We start from the raw sequence: 22,450 nt of genomic DNA, 5'->3' as shown, positions 1-22,450 counted from the left end.
CAAGGCCACTCAAGCTGCTCATTAAGAATTCCCAAAACGGCGTGTCCCCACCCTGGTTTGACTCCCCATCCTCACTGGTCTTGTGGGGCGAGAACTCAGTGACCCAGGCCCTTGGTATCCAAATGCTCAGTTGCTTCGTAACTACATAACGATGGTGAGTTGGCTATCCGTTTCCCTTGAGGGAAAACACTGTGGGTACAAGTTGGGACACGGTAAAGCTAACCTTGCTAAAATCACACCTTCTCACCTCCCGGGAGCACCCTCCCCTGTAACAGGGTTAAAGCCAAGATGTTATGTTGTCTTGCTCAGGTCTGTCCCTACTACACATAGGCAGTTGTGATTCTGATTGTTGGTGGGGGGGTGGGGGGGAGGCGGTCACCATGGCAACCCAGGCTTTCTCAGACTCTGGGATCAGTCCAAAGTTCAGGGAAAGAAGGTGGGATTTAGAGTCAGAACAAACATTGTCAGGCTGTCTGACCTGGGGCAAGGCACTTAGCTTTTCTCTGCTTCAGTCTCTACATCTGTAAAATGACGGTGAAGCTCTTCATCCTACCCATCTCCAGGGTTAAGGAGGAATCATCTGTGAACTGTAAAACACGGAAGAGGAGAACTGCCCTGGCTTTTGTTTGTTTCCAAATTGCTGTGTGTGACTTTGGGCAAATCATTTAACCTCCTGTGCCTCAGCGGCTCTATTTGTAAATGGGAAAATAATGCTCGCAGTGATGACTCTCCAGATATATTGTCAGGCACCCATAAGAATCCCGGAATCTCCATGATGTAAAGAATCTTCACACTTATGCAGGAATCCTTTCGATAAGTTCTCTGACTGAGGTACTTGCCTGACCTCGGCTTGATTACCTCCAGTGGCAGAGAGTTCATGACTGCATCACTTCCCAAATAACCATCTACATGACATTACTTGTAAGAGAGTTCTTCAGTTCATAGGATGTTCTACAGTTAAATATTCATTTTAAAAAGTTAGCAGTCCTTTTCAGAGCTTCTAATTTTGCCAGAGGGCTTGCACAGGGTAGGAATTAGCAGCAACAGGCAAGGAGCAGGTATAGGCCCATAGTGGGCCTATAGTGGGCCTGTAGTGGAAGGAGTATGGGTTCTGGGGTCACACATTCTAGGTTAAAATCCCACTTTGTTCACTCACCAGGTGGTTGGCCTTGGGCAAGTTGTATTATCTCTCTGAACCTCAGTCTCCTGATCAGTGAAATGAGGCTAGAAATGCCTACCTCATAGTATTGCTATGAGATCCAGCAGGAGAGAAATTCTCATCAAACTTACGGCCCTAACTTCCCCAGGGGAATTCTGGGTAGTGGGTGGGGGACAGGTTACACCTTCTTCTGCAATCCCCTGAGCAGCACATTCACCCTCTAAGCCCCACCTGGCACATGTAGGCCCTCATGTGACCTGGCTGTGCTCCCCTCAGAAAGAGGGAGAAGCTTCTTCTCCCAGTCCTGGAGACACCTGCAGCTTGGCCTGGCTTAGCTTGTGCTCCCTACTTCTCGGCCTTCTCTCCCTCAGGACTGTGCCAGGGGCTTTAAAGGGAAGATGGAGACCAGGGTTTCAGGACACAGGTCACCCATCCCTGTAGGGGACCTGCCTCAGGGCCAGTCCCCTTTCCCTGCCCACAGATTTGGTGGGCCCCAAGCAGAAGATCACAGGGTGTCCCTTGGTGAAGGCTTTCAATTGTACCAGTGTTTTTTTTTTTTTTTTTTTTTAAGATTTTTCATTTATTTATTGGTCAGAGACACAGAGAGAGAGAGAGCAAGAGCGAGCAAGCACAGGCAGACAAAGAGGCAGGCAGAGGCAGAGGGAGAAGCAGGCTCCCTGCCGAGCAAGGAGCGCGATGCGGGACTCGATCCCAGGACCCCGGGATCATGACCTGAGCCGAAGGCAGCTGCTCAACCAACTAAGCCACCCAGGCGTCCCTCAATTGTACCAGTGTTTTAATAGGAATCTCATATGAGGCAAAAAAACCCCTCTGAGGTCCCAAAAGAATATAGTCTGGTGGTAGATTTCCAGGCAAGTTGGGGAAAGACCATGTGGGGTAGGCAAGTGATTGATCCTTTGTATTCAGTCAGGATGGCTGGCTCTAGTTTTGTTTTTGTTTTTTTAAAGATTTTATTTATTTATCAGACAGAGATCACAAGTAAGCAGAGAGGCAGGGAGAGAGAGAGAGGAGGAAGTAGGCTCCCCATGGAGCAGAAAGCCTGATGCGGGGCTCGATCCCAGGACCCTGGGATCATGACCTGAGCTAAAGGCAGAGGCTTTAACCCACTGAGCCACCCAGGCACCCTGGCTGGCTCTAGTTCTGCCATTGATGAGCGGTGACTTAATTCTCTTGTGCTTTGTTTTCCATGTGTGCAGAATGATAGGTTGATCCCTGAGACCAGCCCTGCTTCAGAAGTCTTGGGGTTTCCTCTGTCGGGTGTAGGACAAGGTGGAGGGCTGCTGACCTGCCCTCTCTTCTCTGCTTCCTCCACAGATGAGTATCTCAGAGTCCTCAACGTCGGTGTCGCAGAGGTGAAGAAATCCTTCCTGGGGCCCTTGTCGCCATCTTGCAAGATGGTGCAGATGATGCGACAGTTTCTGTACAGGGTCCTGCCCGAGGACTCCTACAAGGCTGCCACAGGGAAGCTCCACGTGTCCCTAACCCGGTTCACAGATGGAGAGAGTGTCGTGGTTTCAGAGTACACATCCAAGGAAGAGCTCATTGAGGCAAGGGGTGGGGCCCAGGGTGCAGGGGTGGGGCCCCGGGGTGGGGGCAGGGCCCGGGTATTGTTGTGGAGGAGTGTGGGGGCAGACCAGGGAGTAGATCCCAGTTTGTGGAACCAGCCAGCCCTTCATTCTGTACCTTCTTTCCCAATGGCTCTTGATAAAAAGACTCAATTATCACCAAATGCATTATCACATAGGTGCTCTGTGCACCATTCTGTGCTCATTAATATAAATCTTAGTTGTGAGTTATTATTGTTGGCAAGTGTTGTAGATATGCCCAGTTTTCTTTCAGGACAAAAGTGTTAAGTGGCATGAACTTCCCTCCCATATCCCCACTCCCCTCTTGTCTCCCAAATACAAGACCATTGCCATGCAGCCTCACAGCCCCACGCTGGGAGCTGGGGGAATGAATGGGCAGTAGGCACGGACACCTCCTCAACTTACCTCATGTCCCTCTGCATTTTTTAGCACTCAGCTCTTTGAGAATTTTCTCTCCCTTCTACCTCCTGTCAGCTCCTGCTCTTACTTCTGCCAACCAGAGCAAACCACACACAAAATAGACCCCTGGACCTTTGTACTTGCCGTGACTTCTGCCTGGAAAGCCCTTCTCCCCTTCCCAGCTCACTTCACCTGCTTGACAAAACTAGTCACTCTGCCTGGGAACTTCCCTTCAACACCTGCCTGTCCCACACTCTCCTGGGTTGGGGGCTCCTCCTTAGAGGCCGCAATGCCCACGTTCACCTCTATCCTAGCCCTTGTCACCCTGTGTACCATCACCTTCTTCCTTACTCTCCCCTGTCGAGCATTCCCAAGTGGGCGCATCTCACTCTCCTTTGGTCCCAGAGCCTGGCCCTGGCCACACACACATTAATGGCTGTTGAATTCCGCTGGATTCATGGAGATATGGTACCAGAAGGGACCCTGGAGGTCACTGAGGCTGCCTTGTCTCTTTACATGGGTCCAGACTACCAAGTAGGTAAACAAGGACCCAGCTCTTTGGGGCCAGGTCAGGAATTGAACTTGGGGCTTGGCTCCCCAGGGCGGTGCCTCTGCCTTGGATTTAAGAAGGACCAGGTTGGTGGTGGCCCAGAGGCCTGCTGGTGAGCCCTCCCCACCCAGCCACAAGAGCCTCACTCTCCGCGGGTTCTCTCCCTACAGGCCCTCTACTGCGGCTGCTTTGTCCCTGTGTACTGTGGTCTCATCCCCCCAACTTACCGTGGCGTGGTGAGTTCTTCAGTATGGGAGAGGGTGAGCAGGGACCCAGGAGTGCCCTGTGGCCCCACATCGGGGAGAGTAGAGGGGTGGTCTCAGAATTCAGTGGGAAGACCAAGAGTTGGTAATACTCTTGTGTTTTTCTACTTAGAATTCCCAGTAAAGATGGATTTCTGGGGCTTTCAGATGAACTTTCCTTCCATACACTGGGCTTTTCTCTGGGCCCACCAACCCAATACTGAGCCTGGCTAGTCAGGACTCCATAGCCTTGTTGGATTTTCCCGTACTTGACAGAGAGCATAGAATACAGACCCTGTGACATTGGTACCTGGAACTGTGAATGATGGTGACCTTTAAAGTCATCTAGGCTAATGCACTTGAATCACCGGTTGAGGAGGGGGTAGGTCTTGTAAAACAATGCAAGTTCTGATCCCCTAGACCTGGAGTGGAGTCAGAGACCCTGCCTATCTCCAACCAGCTTTGGCTAGGTTTGCTGGTCCTCAGACCGCGCTCTGAGTAGGCATATCTAACACATCCCCTTTCCTCATTTTATGTAAAGAGAAAATGAGAAAATGAGTCCAGAAATCAGGATTCAGCTAGGAGATGGAGCACATATTGCTTATGTCAGCCGTGTGCTTCCCAGGCACCCCAGAGAGTTAGAACCTCAGAATCTGTGGTCCTTTGTTCACAGCTGAGGCAACAGAAGCCCCAAGAGGGAAGGGCTATGTGGTGGCTGGTGGCCAGACCATGGTTGGGGGTGTTCTGGAAAGTGCTGAGGATACCCGACCTCAATAGAGGGAGGCAGTTTGGACTCACAGCGGTCTGGAAGAGGGGATAATGCCCAACTGCCCAACCTGCTCAGATCCACCATGTGTTCACCTTCTAGAAAGACCATGGGAACAGGCTCCATTCCCCCTGCCCTGCATTTAGCAGTTGAGTGGCTGAGGAGGAGCAGCTGGGATGGGGAGCTGTGGCAGGGGATCATGTGCTCCTGCTTTATCCAGAGTACGAATGCCCCTCCCTCCCCGGGCTCAGAACCTTCGAGATGGCTGAGGGGAGACAGTGTAAGGACAGAGCCCTGGGCTGGGAGTTCAGGGGCCACTGTGAACACACCATGCACCCACCTGGACCTTGGTCTCCAGGCTTGTCCCAGGGGACCCATTTCCTTGTTGGACTCCCTGAAGAGGGAAGAGGACCTCTTTGATCCCATTAGCATTTACGACTTTGCCTCCCCCCGCCTCATAGCGTTACATCGACGGGGGCTTCACGGGCATGCAGCCCTGCTCCTTCTGGACCGATGCCATTACCATCTCCACCTTCAGCGGGCAGCAAGACATCTGCCCCCGGGACTGCCCTGCCATCTTCCATGACTTCCGCATGTTCAACTGCTCCTTCCAGTTCTCCCTGGAGAACATCGCCAGGATGACCCATGCCCTGTTCCCGCCGGACCTACTGGTGAGACAAGGGGCCTGGAAGGAAGGGGAACAGGGGGAAGCTGACAGGGCCTAGGGGAGCCAACAGGATCTATGCAGTTCTATCCGTGCCTCCTTAGACTTCCTCCTACACCTGCATCCTGGATTTGTGGCTAACTAGCTGTGTGACCTTGAATGAGGCCCTTAAGTGCTCCCAGCCTCAATTTTCTCCCCTATAAAAGGAGATGATGTCAGAACTGCTGGTAGGACATTACTGGAACTTTCCCACTCTGACGTGCAATGTAGGCTTCAGCAACCATGGCCCACGGGCCAAATCCAGCCAGGGGCTTGTGTTTTGGGTTTTGTTTTCAATTTTATTTATTTTACTTGTTAAAAAATATTTTATTTTATTTTGATAGAAAGACAGCACGAGTGAGGGGGAGGGGCACAGAGAGAGGGAGAAGCAGACTCCCCATTGAGCACTGAGCCAAAAGCCTGACTCGGGGCTCAATCCTAGCACCCTGAGATCATAACCTTTCCAAAACTGCTCTAAAAAAATTAAGTCTACATGTCTTTACAAAATGCATGTCTTTCTTTGGCAAGAAGTGTGATCCTGGGAGTAGGCACTAAGTTTTACTTATTTCTTTGACTACACTCACTATGTCTACAAAGGACTTTGCTTATAGAAGGTTCTCAGCAATTGTTGTTTGAATGATAACTCCTCTAAGCCAGTTTTGTGACTTACATTCTAATTATTGTTTACGATCCAGCATCTGCCTTACACTAATTTATTGGTAAAGAGTATGACTATTTACTCTCATAAAAGCAATCCACCAACAGGCAGTTCAAGAAAGACAGAATAAATACATTGTATTCATCAGAGCCTCTCGAACTTGACTTTCTGCTCACCATCAGTGCTCGACTTTCATTCTCAAGGTGGTTTGTTTTCATATAGACTGTGAGCTCAGCATGGGCTCTCCATTTTTAGATAGTTGTAGAAGTAGGAGAAAGAGAGGGAAAAGGAGGACGAGAAGGAAGAGGGAAGAAGAAGAAGATGAAGGAGGAGGAGAAGGAGGAGGAGGACAAGAACAAGAACAAGAAGAACGGGAAGAAGAGACAGAGACTATCTGTGGTGTTCTAAACCCCAAATATTACTCTCTGGCCCTTTATGGAAAAGCTTTGTGAGCAATATCTCATGTAACCCCCTAGCATCCTTTGCAATAGATACGACCATTGTTCCCATTTTACAGGTGAAGAAACTGAGGCTGTGAGAGGTTACAGCCATAGAGCCGCACAGCTAAAAAGTAACAGCACTGGGATTTAAACTCGGCTCTTCATATGGCCCTCATGCACCTTTTCTGGTTCTACTACAAACATCTCACCCTCTCCCACCCAGGGGAAGCTGATGATCAGCTGTAAATGATTTAACACATTAATGACCTGTCCCATTAATGGACACAAGATCATAACTGCTCCCCACTTCTTAGGAGATAGTGAGGGATGGGACACTGGATGGGTTCATTTTAAAAATCCATTAAAATAAAGCTCAAAGGCAATGAAAGGAGCTGCTCTGGGGGAGGGGACTCCACTCTCTCCATTGCTGCAGCCTTTGTCATTGTCCTGCTCTCCCCCCTTGCAGATCCTGCACAACTATTACTACCGAGGGTATGAAGACACCGTTTCTTACTTGAGGCGACTGAGTAAGTACGAGGTGGGGCCATTCTCTGGACAAGGTTGGGGGATGGGAGGAAGGATGGAAGGAATGTGGGTTCTGGAGGCAAGTAGGCCTGGGCCATGATTCTCATCCCCCTTGACTGTGTGAACTCCGGGAAATCACCTGCCCTCTCTGTCTTGGCTCCTAATCTGTAAAAAAGGTAAATCTTGGTTCCTGACACCTGCTAACTGTGTGATCTTGAACCAGGGATTCATCTCCTGGGACCTTGGTTTTCTCATCTGTATAATAGGGCTGATCATGGAACCACCTCAGAGTTTTATTCCTGGACCCAGTCAATCCAGCCCACTGACCCTCTGATCTAGGAGACAGGGCCCTCCTCTTGCCTTTCTGCTGGACAGACTCCTCCTGACCCTGACTCTACTTGAACAGCTCCCCACCTCCTACACATTTACATGGGTGACAGCTGTGAAAATTAAGCTCCAAGTGCCCAAAAGGGGGACCACATGAGGAGTGTCAGTGGAGGGTAGGGATGGGGTCTCACCTACGGAGTCTCAGGAAGAGGAGGAGCTGGCAAGGACCCGAGGTCCTTTCCACCCCCAGCTGGGAAGCCCCTTCACTCTTTCCTCAGTCGTGGTATATACTGGGGACATGGGGTTGGAGGATCCCCCGATTTGAAACTGGGACTTGGGACATATTCTTTGCCTCAGGAGACCCCTCTGCACCTGGCTGCCTGGTTACCAAATGTCCCTGTCTCTCTCCTAGAACTTCTTTCTCTTCCTCTCAGGGCAAGCCCAGGGTGGTGGGGAGGGTAGTGGGTGGGTAAGTTACAAAGTGCCTTGCTTTAGCATCTCTGGTCTCTCTCAGCGCCATTTCATGCTTCCCCACCCTTCCCCCCTTAGTTGATGTGGACGTCGTTGTATAAATGACAGTCTTAAACCCAAGGGTGAGACTCTAATAGGAGATTTCAGCATCTGCTGAAGAATCAGGGCAATGTATGGAGGATGGTGGGTTTTTCCAGGGCCCTAAAATCACTCCAAGCAGGAACGGACCCAACTCATAAGGAAGAAGATGTCTCTTCCTGGCTACCAGCTATTTTCGATTCCTCTTCCAAATTGCCAGTGTTTGCATGGCTCTCAGTGCAGGTTCCATCAGCCCCACCCCTAAATCCTCTTGGGTTTGGTAGGACTGGATTTTCCTCTCGGCACCAGATGCAAGCAGAAGGTATGACGCATCCTGAGAAATTGCGGCTGGTGCCCAGAGCCACACTCTTAATGCCCACCTGCCATCTGGGAACAGAAAAACGGGAGTCCGCTCCAGCCTCCCACCTTACTGCTTTCTGGATGGGGGTCAGCTCTGGCAGAAGGCCACACCTGCAAGATGTCACCCTGAATTCTTCAGCTCACATCCTGGCATCCCCCTTTTCTGCCCTTCTCAGGACTCACATCTGCCTAATTATTCTTGCTGCCAGGCGAGCTTCCCTCTCCACCCTTGGCCTCCCCAGGCAGCAGCCTCCTGCCAAAGGGAAGGGCACTGCTTGCTGGTATGCTTGAAAATCCACATTCCCCACACAGACATGTGGATGTGGGCGTTGAGTGAGGTTGGAGCTCAAAGGATGTCATGTCTAAAATTATCCATCTGGCATCCAGGCGTGCCTGGCCAGACCTTCTTTCCTACCCCCCTTCCCTCCCTTCCTTCCCTTCCCTTCCTCCTTTCCTCCCTCTCCCCACTTCCTTCCTTCCTTCCTTCCTGGCATTCTTCCTTCTCTTGCCTCCTTCCTCGCTCACACAATTTGTTAAGTTCCCGCTCTCTCACTTACACACACACACACACACACACACACACACACAACCTGTGAAGTCAACACCACAATCAAGAGAGTGAACCATTATCCATCGTGCCCAAAGTCGTCTTCATGCTCCTTTGTGACCCTTCCCACTTTCCCTCAGTGCCCCCAATTTACTTTCTGTCATTCTAGAAATTTTCAGTATGGACTTACAGTATGGGCTTGATTTTGTCTGCATTCTTTCAGTCAGTATAATCATGCTGAGATTCATCATGTTATTGCGTGTATAAATAGTTCATTCCTTTTTACATTCCACTCCATCTATGAAAACCCCACAGTTCATTTCTCCACTCACCCATTAATGGACATCTAGTTTGCATCCAGCTTGAGCTATTATGTATAAAGATCCTTTGAATACTCATGGAGTCTTTGTATGAACCTATGCTTTCCTTTCTCTTAAGTAAATACTGAGGAGTGGAATGTCTAGATGGTATGGTGGATGTACATTTAATCTATACTCATGTAATATACAATTATATATGTATAATTCAGGTAAAACACATAACATAAAATTTACCATCTTAACCAGTTTTTAAAGATTTTTTATTTTTAAGTGATCTCTACACCCCATGTGGAGCTCAAACTCACAACCCTGAGTTCAAGAGTTTCACGCTTTTTCAACTGAGCCAGCCAAGGGTTCCACCATCTTAACCATTTTTAAGTGTACAGTTGAGTTGTGTTAAGTATATTTACACTGTACAACCAATCTCCAGGACTTTTTTCTCTTGCTAAACTGAGACTCTATACCCATCACTCAGTGATTCCACCTTTCTCCTTTTCCTAGGCCCTGGCTACCACCACTCTATTTTCTACTCCTAGGAGATGGGCTACTTCAGATACCTCATATCAATGGAATCACACAGTACTTGACTTTTTGTGACTGGTGTATTTCGCTATCATAATGTCCTCCAGGTTTATCCATTTTGTAGCATGAGACATACACCTGTGTGCATACCGCATTTTCTTTACCGAGGAACAATTTGAATTGTTTCTTCTTCTTAGCACAGGTTTCCAAATGTCTTATTTTTCAATTATTTGGAATATATACTAAGGGCATATACTCAAAAGGTATATTTAACTTTTTAAGAAACTGCCAAATTGTTTTTTGAAGTGGTTGTACCATTTTGCGTTCTCATCAGCAATGCATAAGAGTTCCAGTTTCTTCATATTATCAGCAACACTTGAAATGGTCAGTCTTCCTAATTACAGCCATGTGAATAGTTGTGTGATGGCATGTGATTGTAATTTTAATTTGTATTTCCTTAATGACTAATGTTGAGCATCTTTTCATATGCTTATTTGCCATCTATATATCATCTTTGTTGAAGAGTTCAATTCTTTTGATCATTTCCCACCCAGACCTATAATAAGCTTTATTTTTAAGAATAATTTTAGATTTACCGAAAAAAAAGTGAAAATAGCATGAAGAGCTTCTATGTACTCCACATTCCGTATTATTATGTCTTATTTTTGTTAGAAGTTATAGTATGGTACGTATAAAATTTGGTACATAGTTTAGTGTAGTGTTGACAATTAATGTACTAATGTTGGTTATTATTAACTGAAGTCTGTATATTCAGATTTCCTTTGGCCATTGAGAGCTCTTTCAGTGGGCTCTTTTATATTTTATTTTTTTTAAAGGTTTTATTTATTTATTTGACAGAGAGAGATCAGGAGCAGGCAGAGAGAGAAGGGGAAGCAGGGTCCCCGCTGAGCAGAGACCCCGGTGCTGGGCTTGATCTCAGGACCCTGAGATCATGATCTGAGCCGAAGGCAGAGGTTTAACCCATTGAGCCACCCATGCACCCCTCAGTGGGCTCTTTTGCCCAGCTTAAAAATTGAGTCGTTTTCTTATTTAAGAGCTTTTATGTATTTTTGATAAATGCCCTTTATCTGAAATATGATTTGCAAATATTTTCTCTTGGTCTGTGATTTCTTTTTTCAGTTCTTTAACAGTCTCCTAAAAAGGAGTTTTTAATTTTGATGGGGCCCATATTATTAATTTGCTCCCTTTATGGGTAATGCTTTTGGTGTCTTATCTAAGAAATCTTTGCTTTACTCAAGATCACAAAAAGGTTTTTCCTGTTTTCCTCTAGAAGTTTTATAGCTTTTTGTTTTTTCATTGTGTCTATATTTCATTTTGAGTTAATTTTTTAATATGGCTCAAGAAATAAAACAAAGCTTTCTTTTCCTTTTCATTTAGATGACTACCTGTTCCAGCATTGTTTATTTAAAAGGCTATGCTTTTTCTGTTGAGTAAAGTCAGTTGTCTCTGTATGTCACGGGTCTATTTCTAGACCTTTTGTTTTGTTCAATTGATCTATTTCTCTGTCTCTACATCAATATCATACTGTCTTAATCCCTGAAGCTTTATCGTAAATCTTGATACCAGGTAGTCTTGGTTTTCCATCTTTGTTCCTTTTTTTTTCTTTAAAAGTTGTTTAGGCTATTCCAGGTCCTTTATAATTCCATATGAATTTTAGAATTAGCTTGTGAATTTCTACATAAAATGTGATTGTGCTGTATTTGTTCTGGCAACATAGTCACCACCTTAAGACTTCCCCTCTCCCTGATCACCAGGAGAAGGCCTTTCCTCCAAACAACTTCACAGAGAAACACAAAGCCAACAGAGGGAAGTTTTCTCAACTTTGTACTACCAAATATTCAAACTCAGCCTGCTCTGTCTCCCTCCTTCTCAGAACATTAAAGGAAGCAGCCCTTTTCTTGCCTAGAGCCCACCCCCTACCTGTGCTCAGACCCCCTCCCACCTCAGCACTCTTGAATTATCCATTATTTCATCTCTCTTTTATATATCCAATCCCCACTTCTCAAATGGATCCTTACCAGAAACTTGTAGGTCTACCCCAGTCTTTCCCATTTTAGAATCTTGGCCTGGGTTCCCCTCTCCCCCTCCTCACTCAGTCCTGGCTCTCTCCTTTTCTCACTCTGCTTTTTCTCCCTAGGCAACCTCCTCCATGGCCACCATCACAGCTTCAGTGACCATCCATAGACGGATTCCCAAATGTACACCTCTAACCCTCAACTCTTCTCTGAGATCCAACCCATATATCTGACTGCCCACACTTCTCATCTCTCCTTGGATATCTCTAAGTCCCCCTAACATCCACATATCCTCAAACAAACTTTAACCTGTGTCCTCCTCACTGCTCCCTTAACCCATCTTCTCCCTGTTCACCCTGTCAGCACCAGCATCCACCTGGCTGTGCAAGCCAGCTCCCTCCTCTCTTCCCCCCAGTCAATCCATTGTCAGTTCTCATTTATTTTACCTCCTAAGTAGAATCTTCTAGTTCTTTCTCTCTCCTTCCAGGTGCAAGCCCTAAACACCTCTCCACCGCAGCCTTATACATTTCCCTGGGTCCTCTAGGCCCTTCTCAGTGAGTCTCCACACAGGAGTCACAGTGATCTTGTCAAAACCAGAGATAGTGCAGCAGCCCCATTGCCTGTAGGTCTTTCATGGTCTCTGTGAAAACCAAGGGCCCTCAATGGTTTCTACAAGTATAGTTGGGCTCCAGTGGCCTCCTCAGCCCCATCTCCCACCACAGTGCCCCCACCCCTGCTCCAACCACACTGACCTTTCAGGCCTTCCTCATGCTCCCTCAAACCTGTGGCATCTGTGTGTGCTGTTCGTACTGTCTGAAATGCTCCTCCCCATCCCACACCAACACCCCCTGTACCCTCACTCACCCTTCAGATCTCAGCACAAATGTTGCTCCCTCAGGGAAACCCTCCTGAAGAAGTCCTCCCTGCTTTCCTCTCTCTCATAACATCATGTTCCTTTTTTACCTAGAACTTGTCCTGGTAAAAATGAGATTATCTGGATAATCAATGCCTGTCCCCAAGCCAGACTGTAAGCTCCAAGAGGCCAAGAACCATCACACCTGTTTTTGTCTCCCTCACTCCTCAGTACCTGGTATAATGCCTGGCACATATAGATGCTCAATAAACATCTGTCGAATAAGTGAATCAATACACAATCAAATACTCAATATAAATTTGAGTAAGTAAGCAAAGGCCATTAAAAAGCACTAATCCTGCTTATGAAAATAACTTGTGAAATCACTTTTTGAAAATGCCATGCTGATGCCAGGGGCTCGTAATGCCACCGGTGACCCAATGCCATTGTTTTCCTAGATGCTGCTTACCTCAATTCTCCCTCCAAGAGAGTGATGTTCCCCCGTGTGGAAGTATACTGCAATATAGAACTTGCCCTTGGCAGTGAGTGCCCTGAACGCAGTCAGTCAAGCCTCCAAACAGAGCAAGAAGAATCCACACAACCTCACACACAGTGGGCTCCTGAAGGGGAAGGAAAGAGCTGCCACAGTCCACTTGTGTCCTCACCTGTGCAGACACCTGAATCCACACATGAGTGGCCTGTAGAATCACCTGTTTCACCACTTGTCTCTTCATTTGAGCAGTCACCTGCATCTCCACTGGCCTCATCACCATCACATTCTCCAGCTGACTTGCCCCCTGTATCATGCCCAGCTGTGCCCTTACCACTCAGCTCCACACCTGTGCTGTCTCATATATCACCACCACAGCAGAGGGTACAAACGACTGGATCACCGCCAAGATCCCCACCCTCCCAGTCACCTCTGTCACCCAGGCCATCCCTGGGGTCTTCATCTGTGGGGACATCTCAAACACTGCCCCTGTGTTCTCCTTCACTGTCACCTGGACAGCCACCTGTGGAGGAACTGGGCCCAGAACAGCCCCAAGGTATGGACCCTTCTGGCTTCTCCCACCTTCCTTATGTCTGGAGCCCCTCAGCAAGTGTGCCACAACATGGGAGTGACAACCATTGCGTTATTATTTTTTAAATTATGTTCAGTTAGCCAGCATAGTAGTTGTCAGTTAGCCAACATCATTAGTTTGTGTGTGTGTTGTTAGTCACCATAAAATACATCATTAGTTTTGATGCAGTGTTCCAAGATTTATTGTTGTACATCATTAGTTTTTGACGTAGTGTTCAACAACTCATTAGTTGCCTATAACTATTGCGTTGGGGGGTGCATTGGTAAAGTCAGCAGTTAGCTTTAGCCATTCTACCTGTTTTGAGGATAGGCCACCACAAGGGGGCAGTGTTCTTGACCTTTGTTCTTACCTTTTCATCCACTGATTGTCAAAGGTTGGTCTCTGACCTACAGCAAACTCTACACCTGGGGTCTCGTTAGGAATGAAAATTCTCAGGTCCTACCACAGACCTACTAACTCAGGGTGGTGGGACCCAGCTATCTATCTTTTTATAAGCCCTCCGGGGGGTTCTTTTGAGAACTGTGATTGAGAACTACTGTACCAGAAGGTTTTTGTTATTGTAATAACTGCTCTTCCAGGGCAGAGCTACTCCAAGAGTGCTCCGTGAGCCAATGCTGGTCCCCAGACTATTTGTTACTAATTCACAATGAACTGAGTACAGAGGTTGAAAGTAAGCATTTAGAAATGTTTATAGCCATGACATCCAAGAGCTTGGTCATTTTCCTACTAATTCCTTGTATTGTATGTCACAAAAGTACTAGTCCATTTGGATTCCAAAAAAAGATTTTAAAAAGATGGTTCTTTAAAACTGGTATTGTCTACAGATAGTTTGAGAAGCACTGCTCTAGAGGCTTCAAAGTTAAACAGCTCTCAGCTCCTCACTCAGGAAATCTCCCCGGCAGCTGAGGGGATGACAGAGATACCAACCTTAAAAACACAGCACTAGTGATTAAGTACTACATTACTAGCAAACACAGAGTGTTGGAAGTACTCATAGAGATTAAGATCACTTTTCTCTGGGGGGTTAAGAAAGGCTTTTTGGAGGTGACAGATGAGTTGAAATGGGCAAGATTTTGTCACCTTCTCTCGTCTCCTCTATTTTTACTTTTGACTATAGCTCCTCTTGCCTCTTCAAATCTGAAAGATGCCATGCCTTTGGTTAATGTGAAGGAAGCCACCAGCAAGCCTCACATAATGTAAGTTTCTCCTTAACTAGGGACACATTCTTTCCTTTGGCCGGGGGAGGAGGGCCCAACTAAATGAAATTTTCCTTCTTTTTAGCTACCATAGCAACACTGGGATCCTTTTCTGGTTTGTGTGATTACAGTCCACCCCTTTACATTTCTCTCGTCTTCAGTGGGGGCAATGAATGGGAAATGAGCTATTTGTGCTCACAGTGTCATTCTCGTCAGCTCCTTCCTGTACTCACTGGGGAATGCCCCTTCTCTGAGTGCAGTGGGAGAACGTGCACCCCCACCTCTCATGTCTTACTCTCTGGTGGTGTCTCAGTTCAAGGGAGCTAGCAGGCATGCTGCATCCTAGCCTGAAGTAGGCCATTTCCTGGCCGAATGAATTGTGGGACTCTGTCAAAGGCCTCCTTTAATACAAATTATTTTCTATCAGCACAATAAGCAGGCTAATATTCCTATGTTATAGATTGTCCTCAGAAAGTCTTTTTTTTATAATACTCATCAATTGTCTGGGTTGTGTGACATGTTCTCCATTACTTACCTTCACAGTCATTCTGAGAGGGCCTGAAGATTGGTAGTTGTTGTTTTTTAAATATTTATTTATTTTTATTTTTTTAGATAGCACATGAGTATGAGGGTGGGGAAGCGTGGGGGGTTTTGTAGGGGAAGAGAGAGAGGGAGAGTGAGTCTTAAGCAGACTCTGCAATGAGTGCAGAGCCCCATGTGGGGCCCAGTTTCATGACCCTGAGATCATGACCTGAGCCGAAACCAAGAGTTGGAGGCTCAACTGACTGTGCCCAGGTACCCCAGGACTGGTACCCCAGGACTGGTATTTTTTTAAGTTCCTTAGGGTCACATTACCCAGGCTCCCTTTGCTGGCTTCTTTCCAGTTGGGTTAGCCAATGGAAGACACCAGCAGGAGATCCGAAGGTTGGTCAAAGAGTACCTCTCCCCTCCTCAACCTCATCCCTCCTGCCTTGGGGAAGTTCTGGTTGTGGCTGGGGTTCTCCATGGCCACAGCGGCACCTATTGGCAGAGCAGGTCCTTTTGATGTTCCAACTCTATATTGTATCAAATATATCAAAACATACCTGGTTCTCACATTAAGTACAATTTTAATTATAAAACTTTTTGAAAGAGTTTTCATGAATTTAAAAATTTTGTGCTTGGGCATATACTATGCATTTTGTTCACAGGGTTTAAACTTTATTGCATTGACTTATAACTTACAAAATTTCAGTTGCGTTTCAGTTGACTCATTAGCATGATGTTACTTAGATAAATGGTCATTGATTATAAATACAAATGTTTATTGTGGGAAGTCTGGGGCTTAGCCAGGGTTAAAAGACATAGCATTGGTGTGTCTATGGAGCTGGAGCAGGCCCTGATAGTGGAGGACACAGGACAGGTCATTAACAAACTATTTATTTCATCTGTTGCCCAGGGGGAACCCTGCTGAAGACTCCAATTGGATGAGCAAGATGTTTAAGAAGAACAAACAAAAGACAAGTAGCACCAGAATAAGCTTCCCAAGACATCCACGATCCAAAAAAACAAGCGGCAAAGTGCAGTGAGCATGATTAATGTTTTTCAAGTTCCATGGGGAACTTGAAAAGCTCTGGGAAGAGTCTGCAGGAAGGTTACAAGGGGTCAAGGAAGAGTCAGTAGGAGCAGGTGTTAGGAGCTGGACTTTGGAATCAGACCCACCCAGCATATATTCCCTTCTCTGCCATAATCTTACTCAGTGATCATGCTTAGGACATGTGATCTTTCTAAGCCTCTATTTCCTGATCTGTAAAACAGGGATAATATTGTGAAGGTTTAATGAGACCAACATGTAAATTGTTTTGCAGAATGCATGATGTGTAATTAACACTCAATAATTTCATAGATATTAGTGTTATATGCAGAGGTTAACTAGGACTTCTCAGCTTCTGAATTCACATTCATATTTAAAAACCAGCTAGACAGATGTGTGACCTTGTGACCCTCAAGAGATCCAAACTGTTGCCAAGGTACAACTAAATGTCCTTACCAATGTAAGTTGCTTGTAGTTTTTTGGTTATTTTACATTGTTATTGATTCCATAAGTTTTAACTTTTATTGAGCACCTAATGAGTACCAACCACTCTTCTGGGCTCTAGAGAAAGCAAATTGAACTAAATCCTCAACTTTTTTTTTTTAAGATGTTATTTATTTATTTGAGACAGCGTGAGAGAGATAACAGAGGGAGGGGGAGAAGCAGATTCCTTGCTGAGCAGAGAGCCTGATGCAGGGCTCGATCCTAGGACCCTGAGATTATGACCTGAGCCGAAGGCAGATGCTTAACCTATTGAGCCACCCAGGCACCCCTTGATCCCCACCTTTTAAGAGTTTACCCCAAAATTGAACTTCAGACCAAAGACAGGAACCAAGTCTTAATTTTTTACTGAACTACTTTTTTAAAGGGACATGCATACATACATACACACTTACAGATGAAAAATGCCAGCTTCAAACACAAACCAAGCCAGGAGTAATCAACAACAATTTTACTGGATTATCAAAATATTCTCTGACTGGAACAGACCCACACAGCTATCTACTTTGCTTCAAGCCTCCATTGGTCAGAAAAATGCCCAAATCATTCTAAGTGACATCCTTCCGTGTTGTTCCTATCCCAGGTGGGCAGAGAGATGTGTCAGACAGATGAGGGTCAGAGTCTCACCCCAGCAGCCACAGGCCCACTTTGAGGTCTGGGCAAGTAGGTACTTGGTGGGTTGGGGGAAGCAGTATGGTGGGAAGGAGATTCCCAGAGCTACCGTAGAAAGTGGGGCAGAGGCATGTGTCAATTTTTGGATTAAATGATGGGGAGGGAAGGTGCCCATCCTGTAATCCAGTGGGCAGTTGGCAGTCCCCTTGGGGTCATGGAATTAGTGAATCCTGGGATTAGTTTCGCTCCGTTCCTTGGTCTTCAGCCCCAAGACTTCTTTGACTTTTGAGTGTCCGTATCTCTGTCTCTAGGAGCTCAAGGTCAAGTTTGGTCAGGAGAACACAGGCAGGTCTGCTGTGGGGGTGAGGAAACTTCCTCGGGGCTGGGAGTGCCATCTGGAAGCCAGGCCCAGGCTCGAGTCCCTTCATTCCCGGGCCAGGACTCCACCTGTGCATCGGAGTGGTGGAACTGCAATTCAGCCAAAGCTACCTTGGTCGATAAACTTCTAGGAATCAAGGTACTTTATACAAAAGCAGGCTGTGATAAAAACAAACAAAACAACATTCACAGCTGTGGGAAACCCTGTTGTCAGTAGGTCACACATGCCATCTGCGGTGTTCCTTTATAGAACAGATTATGAAACTGCCTGGAAGCAGTTTACCAGTTAATGTTCTTAAGCAATTCCATGCAAATTCACTGCTCTGAGCTTCAAACACCAGGGTAGGGAGTAGAAAAGAGAAGCTCAGAAAGGTTAGGTATAGAGAAGGAGAGATCCAGAAAGAGAGAAAATCTGCTTATTTCCTAACAGAGTACAATCACAAGAGACACTGTCACATCCATGGGCTAGTCCTGTGCAACTTCTGGCCTCCAGCGGATATTCCTCCCAATAAAGAGGAAAGAAGTGAGAATAAAAGCTACAGGGTAGGGGCACCTGGGTGGCTCAGTGGGTTAAAGCCTCCACCTTTGGCTCAGGTCATGATCCCAGGGTCCTGGGATTAAGCCCCGCATCGGGCTCTCTGCTCGGCAGGGAGTCTGCTTCCTCCTCTCTCTCTGCCTGCCTCTCTGCCTACTTGTGATTTCTCTCTTTATCAAATAAATAAATAAAATCTTAAAAAAATACACAACAACTATAGGGTAGAAGTTCCATACATTAATATCTCTCTCCTTCTCTTTCTCTCTCCTTGTGTGTTTCTTAAAGATTTTATGTTTTTATTTATTTATGCATCCATTCATTCATTTGTGAGAGAGAGAGAGAGAGAGAGAGAGAGAGAGAGAGAAAACCATTGAAGTGGAGGGGCAGAGGGAGAAGGAGAGAATCTCAAGTAGACCCCATGCTGAGCATCGGGCCTGATGCCAAGCTCGATGCAAGGTTCTCTCTTACTACCCTAGATCACAACCTGAGTCAAAATCAAGAGTTGGATATTTAACCGACTGAACCACCCAGGAGCCCCTCCCTTTGTGTTTTTAAAATCAGATGTTCAAAATCATACTCTGATCCTGGTTGTATTAGTCAGTAATTCTGTTTGATAATGCTACATAACAAACATCCCCCGCATCTCAGTGGATTCCAGAATACATGTTTCTTTTACTCTGCCAGAGTTCTGTGGGTTGTCTGGTATAGCTCTGCTTAGGCTACACGTTGGGGTTGAGTCTGCTCCCTGTCCCTTTCATTCCAGGACCAAAAGATATGCCAAATACGCTCTGCCCCTGGACTGTGGCTAGATAAGTGTGTCAGTCTGACTTTCCTCTGCTAGGCTTAGCTCTCAGAAATGTGTGTCAGCCTGACTTTCCTCTGCTAGCCTTGGCTCTCCTCCCATAAGACTTCTGTGGTCATCTGATTCAGGTTGTGTAACAGGCCTTGTGTTGGTTGGCAAAACAGATTGAGAAATTCAGCGACTGCCTACAGGCTCTAAATGGAAAAGGAGGAGGTCCCTCTTGCTAATTACTACTCAAATCCTCTCAAGAGCTGCCAAGTCTGTCAGACTCCTCTGATTTCTACCATTTCTATAGCTAGAGAGCTCCTCTTTTGAGTTACTGTGGAATTTCCCCCTATTCAAATGGAAATGTAATGATAATAGCTAAAACTTACTAAGTAGTTATTATGATCCAGGCATAGAGGCACAGAGATGGTGAGCAACATGCCTAAAGTCACAGAGTAGGGAGATGGCAGAGCCAGGATCTGAATCCAAGTTGTCTGTCACCAACATCTTGGTGTCGAACACTAAGGAATACAGCCTCCCAGGGTAAAAGGAGCCTTGGAGTGAATCAGATGTCACAGGCTCTAGTCTACTTTGTCTGGGCAGGGAGAGGCCTGGAGGTGCACTTACAGGTACATGGGCAGACATGGCAGGGATAGGATGCAGGCTGGCTTAGGGACCATGCTAACAAAGCTGGACTTTTTGGTGCTAGGGAGTTATTACAAGGTTTACACAGAATGACACAGTCAGAGTTGAAAACTATCCAAGAATGGACAGGTCCCCAGGCCAGCATTTCTCTGAGGTACAGTCTGCAGGAGTCTTCTTGCAATTTCCCTGAGAGGGCCAATGACTGCCCAGGGTCACCCAGCAGGTAGAAGAGGCCTTGAAACACAAGGTTTCCCACTGTCCCCTTTTTGTATCATTACTCCTCACATGTGCTTTCTTGGCATCTTACATCCAGGTCTGCTCCCTGCCCACTCGACTTCTCTCTTCTCTCCACTTCCGAGACAGTTTGGGTCACCTACAGGCCTCACCCCAGCTGGATCCAGGAATACAGCGACCCTGAGGTGTGGAATTGACCAGGATGACCCTGGAAGCCAGACACTACCTGCTCTGTGCCCAGATGTTGCAGTGACCTCTGAGCTCCACCCACCCAGTTTCCTTTCTGACCCCACCCACCTCTTCCTGGTCATAGTGAAGGCCAACACGAGCCCATATATTGTTTTGTGCACTAAGAAAACAGTATCCTTTCCTGGAGAACCTGATTGCCAGCTCCTGGAAGATTGTGATAACATACTGATTTTGTTAAAACAATTGACTGCCACCTGCTAGACATCTGTATGAATGGTTTACAAAGACACCAAACTGTACAAATAACCTGTGGCATAAATATTTCTGTGAGATGCCTCCCCTCTGTATTGGCAGGGTCTCCTTGTGCAGTCTGCAGTTTACACAACCACACTCAGCACTCAAGAGGTCACTCTACTTCCTTCCTCTTCCTGAAAAAACCAAATATTAATCAGACTTTTGTAAATTGAATAACATTTCAAACACTCTTTTTTCAACTCCTGCTCTGCAGATGGAATTCTCCATCTGCAAAAACAAATAAGCAAACAAACAAACAAACAAAACCCTTGTATAATAAAGTGGGATTTGCTAACTGATTTTTTGATATAAATTGAGATTTCCAACTTCCATGCATCCAATTGGCTAGAATGGGGCCTGGCTCCTTGCTTGGGGCTGCCTGACATATAGGAAGCTGTGGATATTCTCAGTGGAAATATGGGGAGGAAAGTCCTCGATGAGGGACTTAGAAATGATGACTCTCTGTCCTTTTTCTAGGAAGCTGTGAACCAAGAGAGAACTTGAGCTGGAGTGGGAGAGAATGTGATGATCCCAAGGTAGAGCCTTCTCCTCAAGGCTCTCAGATGCATCCCCCTTACCCTAGGCCTTTTGGGGACCAGGTGTTGCCCACTACCAAGCCTGTTGGTGTGGAGGTCATGCTTCCCTTGGGCAAGCACTCTTTGCCTAGACATCCTCTCAGCTTCTCAGTGGACTCCAGCCCTTCTACTACTCTGCTCTGGACAGACAGATGGACACCAGCATGGATGGGCTCTGAAGAGCCCACAGTACTTCCTCCTCCTGGCTGGCTGAATTCTAGGCCTTCCTTCCTCTTCTTTGAGAGGGACTGCATCCATCCTGGCATCCCAGGATCTAGTCTCCAGGTCGAACACTTGGTGGGGGGGCAGTGCACTTTCCTCTCTTGTGTGATGTCAAGAGACCAAGTTCTTTTGTTTTGTTTTGTTTTGAATTCTCCTAGTGGACCAAAGGCTTGATCTGCAACCACTGGACTCTTGGCTGCTCACCGGAATCCCTCACAGAGCCCATCAGGCATGAGGTCCTTCAAATTTCCCCAAGGCTTGCGGTTGCTGCCATGTTGAGCAGGCTGCCCTGTGCTCCTGTGAGTCCCGCTGTGGTTGTGGAGGAAACAGGAGGCCAGATATCCCTTCCTTCCCCGTCTCCCAGTAGGAGGGCGGCACGAGGGCTGAATCGTTCTGCTGTTCATGCCTCAATGAAAACATTCCGTGAGAAAGACATCTCTGCCTCAATTTTTCCAGTCCACCCAGGAAAACAAAACAAAACAAAAAAACCCCAAAACGAGCCCCATTGCTTGCTGGAGTGTGGATAACCTCCAGCCCCGGTCAGGCCCAGCAAGGAAGCCCGGGCTGCCCACAGACCTCAGATGTATTTGCTTAACAAATCCTGGAATGCAAGACCCAGAGGACTGGGGTGTAAAAGAGCCCTGAGCTGGGTTGGGGCCTCTGGGAGATGCATGCAAATGTTAGCCAGGCAGTGTGGGAGGCTGTGCCAAGGGGGCCTGGTGGAACCTACATTTAAGGGGACCATGTCAGGGAGCAGGAGTCCGCACAGGCACCCTTCTGAAGGTTCTTCCAGGAAGAACCTAACTGATGTGGAAAACAAAGACAAGAGAAAAAATTAAATTTCCTTATTGCCGACAGCCCACTGACTCGTCCTTGAAACGAGCAGAATGACCTCCCTCTGAGAGCTTAGCTGCCTCCCTAAGGACAAAGGACAATCTTACCCCAAGCCCCCAGGATCCTTGTCAGTCTGCTTTACCATCTAAAAATTCCTGTGGAAACTTCCTTTATCTCTACCCCCAAGATACAAGTTGGCAATCATCCTCCAAAATATGGCCCACTGATCT

General features: G+C 46.7%; 1 protein-coding gene across 5 annotated transcripts in view; it reads left to right on the top strand.

Annotated features, from left to right (window-relative positions):
* The window catches only part of PNPLA1 (patatin like phospholipase domain containing 1), a 48,962-nt gene extending 26,719 nt beyond the window's left edge, over positions 1–22,243 (top strand). For 3 of the 5 annotated variants that reach the window (XM_044254784.1, XM_044254786.1, XM_044254774.1), the window contains 9 exons: positions 2,495–2,727; positions 3,886–3,951; positions 5,185–5,394; positions 6,991–7,051; positions 13,022–13,609; positions 14,763–14,841; positions 16,280–16,405; positions 20,186–20,291; positions 21,067–22,243. In XM_044254784.1, the coding sequence (XP_044110719.1) occupies positions 2,495–2,727; positions 3,886–3,951; positions 5,185–5,394; positions 6,991–7,051; positions 13,022–13,609; positions 14,763–14,841; positions 16,280–16,405; positions 20,186–20,291; positions 21,067–21,093 (1,496 nt within the window). In that variant the 3' untranslated portion in view covers positions 21,094–22,243. The other 2 variants (XM_044254781.1, XM_044254785.1) reach the window with 2 other exon arrangements.
* The last annotated feature ends 207 nt before the right edge of the window (positions 22,244–22,450 follow it).

Source organism: Neovison vison, chromosome 1 (genome assembly GCF_020171115.1).
Source record: "Neovison vison isolate M4711 chromosome 1, ASM_NN_V1, whole genome shotgun sequence".
Lineage (NCBI taxonomy): Eukaryota > Metazoa > Chordata > Mammalia > Carnivora > Mustelidae > Neogale > Neogale vison.
The sequence above is the reverse complement of the archived record's forward strand: the minus strand, read 5'-3'. Positions and strand labels throughout refer to the sequence as shown.